This window comes from Acartia tonsa, chromosome 3 (assembly GCF_053477335.1).
Source record: "Acartia tonsa isolate MP-2025a chromosome 3, ASM5347733v1, whole genome shotgun sequence".
NCBI lineage: Eukaryota > Metazoa > Arthropoda > Copepoda > Calanoida > Acartiidae > Acartia > Acartia tonsa.
Genome location: NC_137262.1, coordinates 32,845,448 through 32,863,905, shown reverse-complemented (window position 1 = coordinate 32,863,905; position 18,458 = coordinate 32,845,448). Strand labels below are relative to the sequence as shown.

At 30.7% G+C, this 18,458-nt stretch overlaps 1 protein-coding gene across 1 annotated transcript in view; it reads left to right on the top strand.

The window, feature by feature from the left end:
• Positions 1–6,887: 6,887 nt before the first annotated feature.
• The window catches only part of LOC145313947 (uncharacterized), a 33,759-nt gene continuing 22,188 nt past the window's right edge, over positions 6,888–18,458 (top strand). The window contains exon 1 of the mRNA XM_080153611.1: positions 6,888–7,056. Coding sequence (XP_080009737.1) covers positions 7,005–7,056 — 52 coding nt within the window. The 5' untranslated portion in view covers positions 6,888–7,004. The remainder of the gene's footprint in view (positions 7,057–18,458) is intronic.

Here is an 18,458-nt window from a genome sequence, read left to right as displayed (position 1 = left end):
AAAATCTAAAAGTATACAATTAAAGTATACAAAAGTATAAAATTTGAGGCTGACGTTCGGCCGCCAAGCCCTGGTTCTTACTAGTGACCTAAAAATTAATTATGAATAATTAAGATATTCTGGTATTAATTATTTTGAAAAGAAGAGGGTTATTTTCAAGTACTGTATATGATATTATTTAGTGTTAATTAATTTTGTGATCATCTAGTGCAATTCAAGGATCGATTATCTCGAAAAATCTATGATCTGTAAAGGCTGCTAGCACGATGCGAGAAATAACTATTATAGATTTGATGAAAACCCGCAAATTTATGATTTTGCAGGTTCTTAATTAATGTATTCTGAATTTACATTAGAATGGCATATTATATTTATGTCAATTGATTGGAAATAAAACATTCAAGGGTTAAAATAAATAGAAAGTTTTATAGGGGGGTAGGTTATTAATTATTCAAGGATTGGTTTTCAGTATGATATAATAAGGCAATTCTTCAAGCTATATATACTGTAGGAACAATTCTCTAAGATGGTTGTATTTCTTCGCTGATTGAATTATTTATAATTTTATAAAATGTTTTAATTAAAATAATTGATGAGAAAGTTATTTGATAATAATCTACTTGTCGTGTCGTGTGTGATGATTCATACAAATTGTTTATTTAAAGTGTTTTTATAAAACAATAAATTTTATCGACACACAGAAAACTGTCCCGAATTTGTATTAATTTTGAGGAAAAAGACTCCAGTGACGTCATATTTTTCTTTCCCGAAAAAGGGAAGGGGGGAAGAAAATCTCTTCAAAAGAGATGGGGAAAACCCCCTTTTCTCCCATCTCTTTTTTCTTCCCCCCTTCCCTTTTTTTCTTTCCCCCTTCCCTTTTTTTCTTTCCCCCTTCCCTTTTTCGGGAAAGAAAAATATGACGTAACTAGAGTCTTGTTCCTCAAAATTAATACAAATTCGGGACAGTTTTCTGTGTGTCAATTTTATCGTCAGTCTAATTTTAAATAAAATATATAATTCAATCAAGGGGAGAGGATGTAGTAAAATGACTTAAACCATCCTAAATTCTCTAAATTGATAACTCTGTGGTTAGCGGTATCATAAAGGATTAGCAAAAAAATGTTGCCATGTTGAAAGGATGTGCAGAAATACATCTACAAATAAAAAAATTCTTGTCTTCTTCTTATTTAAATTCTTATTTAAAATTTTGAACAAGTTTGCTTTTATAAAGTTCTTCATAAAACCACTCCTGAAGTGAGTTGATTCACAGCCATTTTTATCAGTTGCTTTGCCAAGGTCACGGAAATTCAGCCTTAAATAAATCATATATAGAGAGGTTTTATGAAAGACTTTATAAAAGCAAACTTGTTCAAAATTTTAAATAAATAATCTTTGCTTTTCTTGTCATGATTATGCGGTAACTCCTAGGGGATGAAAATTGAACTTTAAATTTTCACATCTAATTTTCTCAAAAACGGCTGCATTTTAGATTTTTTTTAAAAGTGAAATGAAGTTACCTAACCTAGGGTAATGAGATGCACTATGTCCTAATTTAGATTCTGACACAAAAGTCGAACGCACTGTGGTCTGTCTTTACTTAATTTATTACCATACTGATTTTTTATTTATAAGCTTTTAAAGGATACAAATGTAATTCAAGCAATTTTTATGATAAAAATAAGGATGACAACATCCATAAAAGCGAAGCACTGAAACGGTAGGACAAACAGACATTAACACTTGTATAGTGTCAGAACTAAATAATCATAATATAAATGTATAAGGGTCAAATCAAAATTGTAAGTTAATTTGTTGAAAAAAAACTGCTTGATTCGGGATAATGTTTATGGACATACTTACATTTCTAGGACTTGATTATAGAGTTGCTTCGCTTATTACATTATACTTTGTTGTCCCAGGAATCAATTTACCAAAAATCAGATCAATCAGATGATTAGTTCACATAAAAATTTGTTTTAAAAAAGTAAAAAAAAATCAACATGTTTAAAATGGACGTACGGACATTTTGGTAATGATTATAGAGTTGCTACGCTTTCTAAATCGTACCTAACTACTAAAGGAATCACCATGCAAAATTTGAAATCGATAGGAGAATTCTAACATGCCTAAATTAATTTTAAAAGCTATCCGTTACGGACGGACGGACGGACGGATGGACCGACCCTAATTATAGAAAAGCTTTGCTTTTAAAAATCATTTGTATGCTTAATTTAAATATTATCCATATTGTATAAGCATACGAATTATAAAACCTAATGAAGAGGGGAATAAAGTATAAAACACCCTTTATAAGCTTGGAGGATTTTTAGAAAGCATTCATTTTTATTTACGCAAATTATAAAGCTGAGATACCCTTACTAACTTTTTCATAAATATATAGTCTATAATTCATTCAAATTAATTTTCCAGGCATTTTTGAGGATTTTAGTTCCCATGGGTGAATGGACTAGTAGTCTTTTTAAGATTTTTTACATATCTGTATGTTGCTACTTATGGACGTTGTCATACTTGTTTTATAATTTATTGATTTGAGAATTCATGTTATCTTTAACTTAATAACTGATGTGGTTAAAAAAATCTAGGTTACTTTTTAAGATAAATATCTGAAAAAGTGTAGTATTTATAGCTTTTTAGGTATGCTGTAGACTTGTAAATTTTTACTAAATATATTTTTGGCTTAATTATTATTAATGACCTATATAATTTGTATTATTGTGGTCTTTAGATTGAAAGGTTAACCTATGATTGTTCTTATACTTGTTAGTTAAGTTTTAAACATTAATTAGGTAGTATAAATTTTACTAATACTAATTCCTAGGACAACAAAGTACAATGTTATAGACAAAACATCTCTATCATCAAGTCAAAAAATAGTATGTCCAGTATTTGACCAACTTTGCAACATATTTACTTGCAATTTTGTTTATATTTATAAATTTATATTCTGCTTATTCAGTTCTGACACTCTACAAGTGTTAATGTTCATTTGTCCTTTCTTTTTATTTTTGAGCTTCACTTTTATGGATCTTGTCATCCTTGTTTTATCTAAATACAATTATAAATAAATCTTCAGTTTCATGTACATATTAGTTAGTTAAGCATTTAAGTAGTTACAGATTATGTTAAATGATTTTGTTTACCCTCGTAGAGATGTGTATTAATATACATATAACAAGCACAGTAGTATTAATAAGTAGCCCAAACTATATCATTGGACAATCTACACATTTACAATACTTATAATTAGGTAACCAGATATTTGTCTATCAATCTGTAACAAAGGATCTCGTTAACACTTGAACTATAATGGTCCTTGGAAGGCTCATAAATATTGTAGGGGAGGGTATATCCACCCTCCCAAAAATAATCACCATTAGTAAAATTAATACCCAACTCTCAAATTTGTTTTCTTATTAAAATTAAAAATAAAAGTAAAGATTCACCCTAGAAAGGCCTCTAGAAGCGTAGCCGCCAGCAAGAAATAATACAAAGCGGCATAAAAGCAGTCAATAATTAAGTCCAAGAGCCAATGTTGTTTTTTGATAGTAAATTTTGTATATATTGAACATATGAATCAACTATGCTGTATAACGTATAGGACGGACGCAAAGAGGGCAATTCAGTATTTATAGAGTAGCTGCGCTTCTAAAAATGTGTATATAGTACATGTAAAAGCGGAAGGAAGGTGTTCCTACATAATCTTAAAATTTATCTTGTTTAAAAAGAGCAAATTTTAGTATTATAGCTACTCCTAATTATGGCCAGTTCTTCCTTTTTAACACATTCGAAAAAACGGTTATTTATTACATTTTATTATGGACAGCTTTCCGCTGATAATACTGATTTTATGATTTTTACTTTATTATTCGTGGAAAATTGTATTTAATACTTTACTTTACATGACTTTTCAGTATACAGCGGATATCAATTGGATTCTAAGCCATACTGGAAAAATAATTATTCATTCTTATTATAGGTACATTTTTGCAAAGCAATAGGACAAAAAATAGTACTTTAGCTGTTTTATAATAACGACAGGAAGGAAAGCTTCCCCTATATCCTCCCTTCCTTCTAAAGTTATGCTTCCTATAACATCCATGTACAGATCAAATCAGGGATAGGAGTATGGCACCTGAAAAAAGTTCTCCGAAAAATAAGAACTGGGATACAAAAATGGATAAATTATTATTACTTGGATCTTACATTTTCATTTTCCCTAATAAAAAGAAACTCGCCTCTGGCTAAATTAAATTTCATCCCTTTCATCCCCTTTAACCCATACCTTCCCCTCCTACTGGATGAATGAACTGACCCATAAAAGATTTCCACACTATGTTAGCAACCTAAATTGACGACAATTTTTCCCCTTTCACAGTATCCACGTATATTCTACATCCATTGATACAAAATACATTTTATAAAGTATTTAACTCATTTTGATTTAGCATAAAAAATAGAAGGAAAAAAAGTTAATCTTTGAATAAAAAATCCCTTTATCACTAAATAGTATGTCAACGGTTTTATCTTACGTAACGTTGGTCAGTTAGTGGATCTTTCATTGAATTATTTGGATGGTTGTTGCTGACTTACTGTCGACAAACACATATATATTATGTGTATGTCGACATTAAATCCGTACAATAGAGTAACAGGATGTTTGTGTCTGTTTGTACCAAAGGATCTCGCTAACCGCTGAACCACCACCCTCCCAAGAAAATTCGCCCCTAGAAAATAACCCCCCTCCCAAAAAAAAATCTCGGGGCGTAGCCTCTAGTTCAACATTTAGTATTACTACTAAGGACTTCTATAGGTTTTGATTCATTTAAAAATAATATTTTCAATGATTTTCCGTGGAAAGTAAAATTTATTTGTCCGGTGAAGCATACAAACTCTGGTCTACATTCTAAATATTTTTATTTAGAATCTAGTAGAATATTTAAAGACTTCCCCAATGTTTTCTTTTATTCTTTACCAAGGATGACAACATCGAATATAAAAAAAGAAAATTGAACATTTTGAGTGTCAGTCCACTTATTATTAAAATAATATATAAAATTAAATAAATTTGGACGCCTTATAAAACTAAATTTTAAAAGGATAAACTTATAATTTCTTGTTTATTGTCCTTCTTGAAATACATTTCAAATTAATAGTTCTAGAGAATGGCAACGACAATTACAGGATTTTATTTACAAGGTTTAAACTCTAGAGGACAATGCTATCATACCAATGTAGGTTAATAAGTCACTTCAATGTGCATAGGGGTTTTTTTGGTGGGTATTGATAGGGTAAAACAGGGGATGGCAGGCCTCCTTTTTAATCTTGATGGGGTGTTTAACGTTAGATTCAAAACAACTTTTATGATTAGTCTAAATTTATCCCAAACATGTTAGTAGAGAGGTGGTTTTGCACGTAATCACACACACACACACACATACCCACACACACACAAACAAACACACACATGCACACCCACCACACACACACACAACTATGTGTGAGTATAAGTGGCCCAGCAGCCAAAATCAATAGCTATGGCCAAAACGTGTATGTGTGTGTGTTTGTGTGTGTGTAAGTTTCCCCTAAACAAAGACATAACTTTTTAACCCCCCTTTCCCTGCCGTTTTATGTATCATTTATGCTCTAAAAACACCTGCTTATACGAAACTAATGCTTTTTAGATTGATATAAAATTATGTATATTTTTTATCCGGGTTGATAGGTAAAAGAAAGTATGAAAAAATGAGGTGTTTAGAGAAAATATAGAAAGCATTTTCGCTAGGAAAAAAATATTTGAATCGCCGGGAAAAGATATTTTATCCTACTCTTACTCTCATCCTTTCTTTCTTTTTTGTCCCTCTTTCTCTTTTTTTCCATCTCTCTTACACTATCATATTCTTTAAATAAAAGAAATATTGTTAATTAGATTTTATTAAAGCTTTTGATTATTTTTCAGAAATCTTATTTTTTTTATAAATTTGGAAAACAGCTTTTTAGGGGAATTCGAATAACAACAAATAAAAAGTGGGGGAATAAAGGTTAGAAAGAGATTAAGGAAGAGAGAGAGAGAAAGAGAGAAAGAAGAGATAGATAGAGAAAGAGAGAGAGAGAGAGAGAGAGAGGAGAGAGAGAGAGAAAGAGGAGAGAGAGAGAGAGCTGATGTCATAAGAGGTAACATAACAGAGAAAGGATATGGGGATGTGTTAAAAGAAAGGGAGACATTTCAGCCTTAATAGGGAAGGGTTATAAATGCTAACAGAGAATTATTAGGGAGGGGGGGGGGTAAGGGGGAGACAGAGAGCGGCGAAACATCAACAAGAATATTTTACAAGATTATTCAGCAGGGCTCCCAGAGTAGTGCATTTAGGCACCCTTTTTTACAAAAGGTAGTGCATTTGAAAACTGTGTAGTGCTAAAAAAAAATTTTAATGCACCCCTTTAAAAAGTAGTGCATTTTTGAAAAATAATGGAAAAGGTGGTGCATTTGAAAAAAAAACTGACAAAACCGTGTTAAAAAGCATTTTTCAGTGTAACTGTTGTTAAGTTAGGGGCCAAATTTCATAAAAATTGTTCCCTCATAGCCTCCTTTAGGGGTAAGGGGAGATACATGATACAAGTACATACACAGAACCTTCTCAATATCATCAACAACAATGATCTCCCATTTCTTTCTCCCCACTTCCCCTTCCTTGCCATCAGAGAATGTAGAATTAAGCGGAGCTAAAAATCCCCCTTTTAACTTCCCCCCTTCCCTTTTTCCTTTCCCCTCCCCACACATTTACAAAAGGTGGTGCATTTTATATGTAAAAGGGTGCATTTTAGAGCTCCTAGTGGTGCAGGCCCATTTTCAAATCTGGGAGCCCTGTTATTCAGTCGAAATTTATTTCAGTGCTGTAAAGGAACACACCCCAGTACTTTGTCTTACCGGGGGTTATTTATTAATTTAATTACTAACCAGTTAATAAGATAATTAATCAAAGAAAATGTTGAGACCTCTGCTTATTCTCTCTCTCCTGGCCGCTGTCGCCCTAGCTGGTAAGTATCATTATTTTTTAATGTATTGGGTTCGAATCCTGGCCAAATAAGCTAAATATATGTTTTTATGACCAATAATATGAGTGTTTTTTTTTTTCTTTATTTTTACCAAATTTACTCAGATAAAAAAGGGGTTAGTTTTTTAATAATAGGTCACACCCAATTTATTTTGAACCTTGGGGTGTTTTGGGTTCGAATCCTGGCAAAATAAGCCAGATAAATGATAATATGGTCATAATAAAACTGTTTGTTTTTCTTTATTTTTACTGAAGTTCCTAAGAAGATAGAAAAGGGTTTTTTAAATTAGGTTACACCCATTATTATTTTTTCTTTACTATGAACCTTGGATATCAGGTTCGAATCTTTGTCGAATAATTGATAAGCAATATTTTATATGGTTTGCTAGGTATAAAAACATACCCAATTGGATTTTAAGGGATTGGATTGATTATTCATGTGAAAAAAGTTTATATGACCATATCTAAAGGCGAATATCACCTTTTTGAATATCCAAAACTGTATTGTTTATACAAAAAAAATAATATATTTTGTAGAAGTAGGTTAATTCTATTTATTTATCAATAATATATAGCAAGGTTATATCTACTTAGGTATATCACAATATTTTGGTTCATATAGAATTACAAAATATATACAAAAAGTTATACGGTATATTTTGGCTCTATTTAGGTTAGGTTGGGTTAAGTAAAGGTTGGGAGCCTTGCCGGGTATACACATCCGGCAGGGCTAGAATTAATTTTATTAGAATTATATTATATAAGGGAGGGTAATTTGGTGATCAAAAAATAGCATAAAGCATAGGTTTTTTTTGTAAAATTCTTAATATTTTAATGACTAAACTCTTAGTAGCAAAGCCACTCCATAACAATTGTTATTTCCTGTACTTACGTTTATCTGTCCTTCATGGGGGTTTTTAAATAATTTAGAGTTCAACAAAAACACATGCTTTCAACAAAGTTGATTATCATTAAACATTACATTTTCTAAATATATCCATGATATGTAGAATTTAGCTAATTATGATGACTGATTTTGGTCTTCACAATATATGGACACCATGAAGTCACCAAATACAATTTTGCAGACGTTCAGTCAGCAAAATAAATAAACAAAATAGTCCCTTTTGTTTTTCTTGATATATAAAGCTTCTCATTGACTCAATAGTTCTTGTTTTATCAACATTCAGCAAATCTATCCTTGTATATATAGTCTGTTTGTATAGTCTCGCTAACCACTGAACCGATATGGTTCTCTTTTACAGGTTAGGTTCTCATAGGTCCTGGAAAGCTTAATACCTATTTTGGGGGAGGGTACCACCCCTAGAAAAATCCTCCCTCAAAAAAAAGTCGTAGCTACTAGTTAGCCAAAAATAAAATGTGTTTTCAAGCACTCGTCGAGTTCAGGGGCGTCCAAGCTTTTTTTTTGGGGGGGGGTAAAAATTTTAGGGGGGGGGGTAATTCGTGTTTGGGGGGGGTAAAATGGCGCGCGAAGCGCGCCGAAATTTTTTTTTACCCCCCCCAAAATTTTTACCCCGGGGGTAAAATTTGATTGGGGGGGGTAATTACCCCCCCTAAAGTCTGTTGGGGGGGGTAAATACTCCCCCCAAATCTGTTGGGGGGGGGTAATTACCCCCCCCAAACTAATTTACCCTGGGGGTAAAATTTTTGGGGGGGGTAATTTAATTATGTAAAAAAAGCACCTACCTAATCTATTAAGTTAATAAGTACTATCCTATAACATAAAGTAGTAAGTAAGGTTTATTTGACTATAGCTTCAGATTTCATTACTTTTAATACTGAGTTCTCCTTTTTAGGAAAGCTTCACATAGATCCCATGATGGTTCCACACTATTATAGGTCAATCCTTTGAGTGGTTTTAGGCTATTTTTCTCCTCCCTTTTTACCCTTTAGAAAACACGAGTTCTTAGATGCTAAGGGCGCCACTACTATTCAAATATATAGTAGTATCTCATTCTTTAGAACATAAAAATACAATAATTAACTCACTAACCAATGAACCAATATGATTATACTTTAAAGTAAAGCGTCTTATAGGTCCTGGTAAGTTTTATAACTAGTTTTGAGACACCCTGACATCCTCCCAAAAGAAATCGCCTATAGAAATTCTTTTTCATTATTTAATGAAATATTTAATTTAGTTAGGTATCTATTTTATGGAATCTTCAGTGCTTTACAATGACATCATAGATCCCCCCCCCCCAAAAAAAAATTTTCAGTAAAATTTTTTTTTTAAGAACATTCAATTTGGTGGGGGTAAATACCACCCCAAAAAAATTTTTTTTAAAGAACATTTATTTTGGGGGGGGTAATTACCCCCCCCCCCCCCAAAATGGTTTGGGGGAGGGGGGTAAATACCCCCCCCCAAGGTAGGGGTAATTTTTTTTTTGGGGGGGATATTGTTCAAAAAATTTTGGGGGTGCCAAATGGCCCATTACCCCCCCCCCCCTTGGACGCCTATGGTCGAGTTATTTGTACAACATAAACATTTAAACAAAATAGAAATTAGAGTAGCATGGAATTGATGTTATATAAACTGTGCTAAAATAATCAATATATTGAATTTTTTGGTAATCCAATAATATTTTGGAATAACACAGTATAATTGATTTGTTAACGCTCAATTAATAATTAATTACATTTGCATTTACATGTTTTCTATCATTAAGAAGTATAGAGAAGCTACATAAAATGAAGGTCTATCTGTACGTCCATAAGTCTTTTTTTTGCTGGTTTTATTTTTTTATAAAAAACATGTTTTCAAGTGCATAATTGATCGGGGAGGTTGGGGATATTGGGCTGCTTAATTACACTGGTCCCCAAAGTTTAATAATAACGTTTTCTTATTCGTTGGCGCGACAACTTCGGGTATATATTGAATTTTTAAGTGGAAAATTAAATGTTCAAACGTTGCAACCACTAAATGTAATCTACATAAGGGGTTTTTTTTTATCATCATTGGAGACGTACAATAATTTATCGACCATTGATTATCCCAAAAAAAAACCCTGATAATTGAGTCATATAAAAATATTCAAATGTGTTTTTGTCAATCTATTATTGAAATTATTGATGGATTTATTTTTGTTGAATTGGCGTATTTTTTGCAGTAAATTGCCAATATTAAAATACATTGCATTTTGTGTAAAAAAAATATTGATTTTTAAATAAAATGTAACAAAATGCTAGGTAAAAACATTACATTTCTAAAATACATAGGATCATGTTAAGAACAAATGTATAAGTATAGATATATAATCCAGATAACTACCTGGATCCAGTGTTGGGGACCTTTTTCGTCTGCTAGCAAAATGCTTTCCGCTTTTGTAGCGACTTAGATGTGTTAATATTTCCGACGTAATTGGTTGATATTCGAAGACCCAATTGAAAGTCGGCACAGGGTTCACAGGGGAATAACAGTTATTTAACCCTTTCCCCCACTATCATATGACTTTAATATGTGATGCCATACAAACTTTTTGTATACCTATCTAATAAACAACAACATTCCAATATTTAAAAAAGTCGTTGATTTAATAAAAGCAATGAAAGAAAGTCAGTCGACCCAACGATAATATGTCAAATTATTTAAAGTAGTAAAGGTTTTGGGGTCGCTAATTTGGTCAGATTTACATAGTTCCTGTGATGGTTTAAGCTATATTATTCTTAGATATAAGTCTTGGGATGATTTAAAGATATTTTTAGCCCCTCCTTTCTTCTTTGAAATCAGAGCATCTACAGTTATGCTTGGGGCGTAGCCACTGATATTCAATATTTAAAGAAGCTTAAAGGGTTAATACTAAAGTTAAGTAATGGGTCAAGGTTATGACAAATATTTTAACGCTAAGTAACTTATACTTGGGTGTTTATACAAATAGTTTCTTTCCCTCAAAGTGCTTAGCGAGCACAGAAACATATCCCCGACCTATTATCTTAACATAAATATAAGGGGTAGTTTTTTCAACCTACCCGGGGGGGTTGGAGGTTGCGGTACCCAATATAACCTAACCTAACTGATGTAAAAAAAAACATACCTAGAACAAACTACCCAACCCCCTCATTTCAAAATTATTTCAAAATTCCTTATCAAATATTTAAAAAAAAATCGTGTCTATGCCTATCGTATTATGAATCTAAAACGGCGTCCCCAAAAAGTCTGTAAATTTTAATATATTTTTAAATGTTAGAATGTAAGCAAACCCTTACATGTCGTTAGCCGGTCATCCTACGACCCAACCCCTTAATTTTGAAATACTTTCAAAATTGAGATGTGTGAGTTTCTTGCGCTTAGTGACACATTTCTACAATTTGTATAGGGAGAAATATAAACAAAGAAGTATAAAAAAGGATATAATTTTAGCCTTAAAATAAATATAAACAAAGAAGTATAAAAAAGGATATAATTTTAGCCTTAAAATAAATATAAACAAAGAAGTATAAAAAGGATATAATTTTAGCCTTAAAATAAATATAAACAAAGAAGTATAAAAAGGATATAATTTTAGCCTTAAAATAAATATAAACAAAGAAGTATAAAAAGGATATAATTTTAGCCTTAAAATAAATATAAACAAAGAAATATAAAAAGGATATAATTTTAGCCTTAAAATAAATATAAACAAAGAAATATAAAAAGGATATAATTTTAGCCTTAAAATTTAATAAAGCTAGGTTTTTAAAGTATTAAATTTTTAACAGTGGGGGGAGGGAGGTTGATTCCTTCCTGACAGGACAAATCGCCAAGCTATTTATAAAATAAAGATAATTGATCAGAGATTAATACAACATTTAAATATTGACCTAATAAGGAACAACAATTTTACAGGATAATTCAGGGTGTGCCACGAAAGAATTATGTAAAAAGTGTAATTATTTTTATGGGCTTCTCACACCCCCTGAAAAAGCAAAGAAAACAAAGCATTTTCACAGATCATACTGGACAAACACACAATCAACTTTTTACCAAATAAGAAATTTTGATATAGTTTCTAAGATTCTAGGAAACTATATAGTGGTGAATGTGATATAAAAGAAAGTTTTCTAACAATAATTTTAGGAATCTATTAAAACTTTTTCAAAAGTAAAGGTGAGACAGAGAGAAATCAGTTTTATCTTGTTTCAAAACTGGATATCTTTGAAAGCGAAGCTCTTCTATAATTAGGGTCGGTCCTTACGTCCGTTTGTCTGTCAGGGACGGATAGCTCTTGTTGTTAGAACTTTCTTATCGAATTCAAATCTTTTGCTTGTTTGAACACAATATTTTACAAAACATAATCATCCAGTTTATCGGATTTTTGGAATATAGATTCCTAAGACCCTAAGGTATAATTCTAAAAGTTAATCATCTCGTTTTATTGTATATTTTTACAGTTTGTTGCAATGTTCAGTACTATAAAATTATGGACAGAAAAACTGACGAAAATGCCCTGAATGTTCTATAATTCTAAATATTATTCTTTCGTGTATAACTCCATATATGAATACATGTGTTTAACATTTAAAATTTAAAATATTAAACAAGGATGACAACATCCTTAAGTAGCTTATCACATAAGATTTAGTTAAATAAATCCAAATTGAAAAAATAAAATAAATTATAAGGTTCATTAGTAGAAAAAGTTCACAAAAATTATAGTCAGAGCTGAGTAAATCCCTTTGGAAAGCATTACGTACAGAAAAGGTGAGTTTTAGAAAAGCTTCGCTTTTAAAAATATCCCTCTTACTCGTTTTTGCTGAATATAGCAAGATTTATAAATATGATATCATTCTTAAATAGAAATTTAGATTAAATTTATTTTTTTTCTCCTATAAAACTAAAACAAGTGCAATTATATAAATAAGTAGCGCAGCCATGATAAACAAACACAAACATAATTGGAAAAAAAAAACAAATCTGATTTAGGCATTTGATAGTAGACTTGTTATTTAATTTGATGATAGGTTTGATTTTTTGTTACAGCATTTTAACGTCCGTGACTTATTAAATATAAAAAATGAAGAATGAATATATGACAAATATTGTCAGCTTTTTATTGTTCTGCTTCTTGTAAACATAATTGTCCTTGTTTCTCTATTCTTACTTAACTTTTTAGTGCAACCTATTCTCTTTGATAAAAAAGCCTTTAGTTCTATCCAAGCTGGAATATTTCATCTTAAGAAAAACTAAACTTTTTGTTAATTATTATGCTGTAAACAAATTAAATATTGGTGCTTTCATAATCTGATAACATTGGTAACCCCCACAGTGTTAAATTTTTTTCTTTGTTTGTTTTTTACTTTTGATTAGGTTAGTTTGGATTATATTGAATTTATTGAATTTATTGAAAACAATTTTTGTGAAATCATCAAAACTTTTTTATGACATTAAAATTTTTCACTGGCATATAGTTTTTCGTCAGTGGAATATCTCTCTCTCTCTCTCTCTCTGGTATTTTATCTATCTATTGAAACTTTTCATTTATCCTTCAAGAAGGTCACTTCTAGGATAGGTATAAACAAATGGTAGAACGTGGCAGACAAAGATTTTACATATTTACTTGTAAAACTTTGTGCTTTGTAAATTGATCCCCAAATAAGCTTCTTATTTTAATTTAGAAGACGTTGATATTTTTAGACTATTTTTCTCTGTATAGTTAAAATTCAACCACGACCTATAAGAAGCTTCATTGTAAAATGAGCTATATTGGTCCTTATATATAAACAGATATACATCCAATGAACAAAATATTTTTTTTAAGGATGCTTGTCTTTGCAGCTTACCTATTTTATTCGTCTTTCAACCTTCTTCCTTTGTCCCTGACTCTTTTTTTACCTTTCCCCTTTGATGCTTTTTTTCATTGTATGTACATTCTACAGGGTGTCCAAATAAAAAAAAATACTTGTCGTCTCTTCCTATTGAAGCAAAAGTACCCTTAATATAAAAAGCCTACCCTAAAAAAATAAAAATCTTTAAAAATATAAAAATCTGCAAAGAAAAGATCATAAAAATCTACCAAAATAACAAATAAATTTGGGACACCCTGTAATTTTTTGTGTAACCTCTCGGAGGCTGGATGAAACAGCCAGTGTTTATACAATAAAGACAATAGGGTTAAAAAACATATTTAGCTTTTTGTAAAGTGTTAAATTATTACAAACTTTTAATCTGCTTGTTTTTATCTTGTTAATATTAGTTATATGATATTATCACAAGTCTACAGTGTTTTTTATACTAGATATGGTAAAGATTAGTAATGTAACTATAAGGTAGTCTCATTGTCACTATTTCGCATATAGACAAAAAATATATTTATATGAAAAAGGAACTAAATTCTATAGGGTGCAATACCTTAGTTGATTTGGCAAAAGTTATGATTAAAATCTACTAATTTCGGTTGTAAATATTTTTGGCAATATGTATAAACATTTGACTGAGGAGGCAACAAAAAATTGGCAACAGGGGAAGAAGGGGAGTACGGTATGGGGGTCTGAGGCATCGTTTTAGGTTGCATACCAGACATATTAACCTTGTAATTTAGACTAATCAAAATAAGCTCAATTTTTTAAATTAAAGATTGATGAAATTTAGATTTTTCTACAATCATTATTATCTTTCACAGCCATAGTTAGCATGGTAAAATAAAATAAAGATGGACAATCGAACAAATGTTATCTAACTTAACAATTTAAAAAAGGACAACTTTAAACATTTTATGTATTCTTTCTTAAAATATATTATGATAATATTTTCTTCAATTTTGAGAACTTTTGGACATTATTGTCGTTGATTTTTTACACATTCTAAATTATTCTACGACGAGCACTCTAATTACAGCCAGTATACTCAATTGGCGGGAGAATTTAGATTGGTTGTCGAAACTGCGTTTCTGTTTTATTTTTGGCTGGGCTCTTCTCCTTTGAAAGTAGAGTAATAATATCATTAGAGTGGGCAAATTAAGGGAGATGTCGACCCCTCGCTTTTAATTTTAGTTTCAAAAAGAGAAAAAAGAAAAAATTGGGGAGGGAGAAATTTTGTTTTAGGTCCTATTTTTCTATGATGGTTGTTGGTACCCTTTCCCTAAATAGTTATGAACCTTCTCTAGACCCAAGAGAAGCTTCACATTAAAAGATAACCATATCGGTTTAGCAGTTTTCAAGATCCTTCGGTACACATACACACAAACAGTCATCCTGTTACATTGAATAAAAGTAGTATTAAATGGCATATAATTGACATGTTTTTATTATAAGAGCTAAGAATTTGCAATACTACAGGAATTTTTACCTTATAAGTCCATGGGTGGGGGTAAACGTTTAAACCCCTAATTTTAAATACATTAGATTACCCCCATCAAACCTATGGAGAGAACCCTTTATTTTAGCCCCCTCAAGATAAAAGGCTTGGACGTCCTTGATTTCTACTATTCATTTTTTTAGAATACTGAACTCTGTCCCTGGGTGTCTCTGAATCTATTTATATCAATCTTATGTCCCGAGATGTTTTATTCAATTATAGCTAGATACCAATCGGATTACGAGATATTGATGAAACAAAGTTACAAGAGTAGCTACTCTGTTAGTTATTACTTCAGTCAGTTTGTTATTTATACTAAACTAGAATGTTCTTACAACTTCTTAACTGATTAAGTTCACATAGCTGCCAAAAGGACTTCTGGAAATACATTCCCAAGATAAAGCCTTGGGATGGTTTTAGACTATTTTGATGCTGTTTCCCTCTCCCCTTGTAATAGTGAGTCATGGGTTTAATACTTATATTGTTGGCGTCTGTGGGCCTTAGTTAGTCAGACCATAATGTCTTTTTATCAAATATAAGTTACAAACTTCTTTTATAGAAAGTTGGGGGAATAATAAATTATCTTTTATTGACATTTCCCTTCATATTCGTTAAACTTTATTTTATTATATTCCATAAATTTAATTGGAAATATCAATTTTGAACCCCATAAATATTTCTTACGGATTATTTATTTGTTTTGCATATGCTGTTAAAACAAGGATGATATAGTGTAGCTTGAAAGAAAATATCTCAAATTTGAAGACCCACTTAGTTAAATCTTTACTAAAGTCAAAACAACAAAAAATCGTCATCTCGGGGTAAAAGAAAAACAGTTTTTTTTTATTATACTTGCATATTTTATATCCGCGGAAAGCTGTTTATAATACGATGCGATAAATAACTATTCTACAACTTAAGATCGTATGTTCATTGTTCATATCAAAGTAGAGACGGAGAGGAAGACAAAAACAATGATATGTAGAGTAGATTCTACTAACAATTAATTACATAGGCTAAAATGAAAGGGTTTCATTAAAAATTTTAATCATCAATTAAATGTCTTACTCTTTTGTAATTTTGAACTAAAATAAAGTTAACTTATGATACTTAGCAATCCAATCAATCTGTCATAGATACTAAGTAAATGAAAGAGAAGCTATGCTCATAAAAAATGTACATGTGCGTTGATAAACTGGGTCGACTTTGTTTACATCAAATAGGAAACTAAGTTGAATAAAATATTTGATAAATTACCTCAACTCGACTAGTGGACTACAAAATCCCCCCCCCCCCATATTCTTATTTTTTTTTAATTTTAGTTTAAAAAAGGTGGTACCCTCCCAAAAATAGTTACAAACCACAGGCCTATGAGAAGATAACCTGTAAAGGAGAACCATATCGGTTCAGCGGTCAGCGAGATCCTTCGGTACGGACAGACATAGACAAACATCCTATTACTTTATTATAAGGACATTGTGGAGGAGGGGCCCAGGTTCTACGAAATACCAGAAAAAAAAGGTCGTTTTACCAGAAAAGTGGTAAAGCTGGTCAACCTGGTAAAATATACCAGTTTCGTGGTAAATTTTACCAGCAAAAATTTTAGCCAAAAAATTAGTCAAATTTTACCATTTTTTTTGTAAAATTTGACGAAACAAAAAAACCCGTTTTTTGTGTTTTAAATACAAAACAGCTCTTCATAATCAGTTGTAGTACTTTAAAATAATGACTTCTATACAATGAAGCCTAAATTTAATTTTTTTTTTTTTTTTTAATTTTACCACTTTTGGAAGTTTTACCAAAAATGTGGTCAATTTTACAACTCTATTTTTCAGGTTAAGTCCGAATTTTCGGACTTAGACAAAAAAACGCAATTTGGTCAATTTTTACCAAAAAGTTGGTAAAATTTGACAAGGTATTTTTTTAGGCTAAGTCCAGATTTTTGGACTTTGCCAAAAAAAATGAACTTGGTAAAATTTGACCAACTTTTTGGTAAAAATTGACAAGGTAAATTTTTAGGCTAAGTCCAAATTTTTGGACTCTGCCAAAAAAAAAAACTTTGTAAAATTTGACCAACTTTTTGGTAAAAATTGACAAGGTAAATTTTTAGGCTAAGTCCAGATTTTTGGACTTTGCCAAAAAAAAAAACTTGGTAAAATTTGACCAACTTTTTGGTAAAAATTGACAAGGTAAATTTTTAGGCTAAGTCCAAATTTTTGGACTTTGCCAAAAAAAAAAACTTGGTAAAATTTGACCAACTTTTTGGTAAAAATTGACAAGGTAAATTTTTAGGCTAAGTCCAAATTTTTGGACTTTGCCAAAAAAAAAAACTTGGTAAAATTTGACCAACTTTTTGGTAAAAATTTTTACTTTTTATTGAATTTTTTCGCATAAAAGAAGCTAACTTTTTTTTAAAACCTTGAAAATTATTTCATCATTTCTTTTAAAACATCCTCCCGCATCGTCAAAAATATATCAAATTTAATATTTACTTATTTGAGCTAGCTTCATACGAATTAAAATTAAAAGAAAAAAAATCCAGGTCTGTGTGTTTACGCAGATGTGCCGTGTGCATTTGAATTTATCGATTTTTCATCTTTAATATAAATATAAGCTTTCGTATATTCCCCTGAATGTTTCTAAAAGAAAGACAGAGATTTCGAATTATAGAGTAATTTCGCTACAAAACTTATATTTTTAAGTTTTGAAATTTATGGCACCTCTGTGCACGCATGCGCACTATTGATAATTGCTTATGATTATTTGAATATAGAGTGCCAAAAATAATTATTAGTTTTGATTCAATTTAATCAAATATTTTGAATCAAGAAGTAAATTACTACTCAATTTTCTCTAAATATTTAAATTTGTAGAATTTACAATTTGTTTGGAAGATTTTTTTTAAGCAAGATGTTTAAAAATGTGGCAAAATTGTGGAACAACAATGTTTCATGATTTCTATATTTATGTTGTCTTTGCCAACCGGAAATACCACCGAGATGGGTTTTTAAAAGATGAATGCCACATTTTTTCGGCGTTTTTTAGACATTAATTGATTGAACGTTGACGATAGAATTTCAAACAGAGTATAT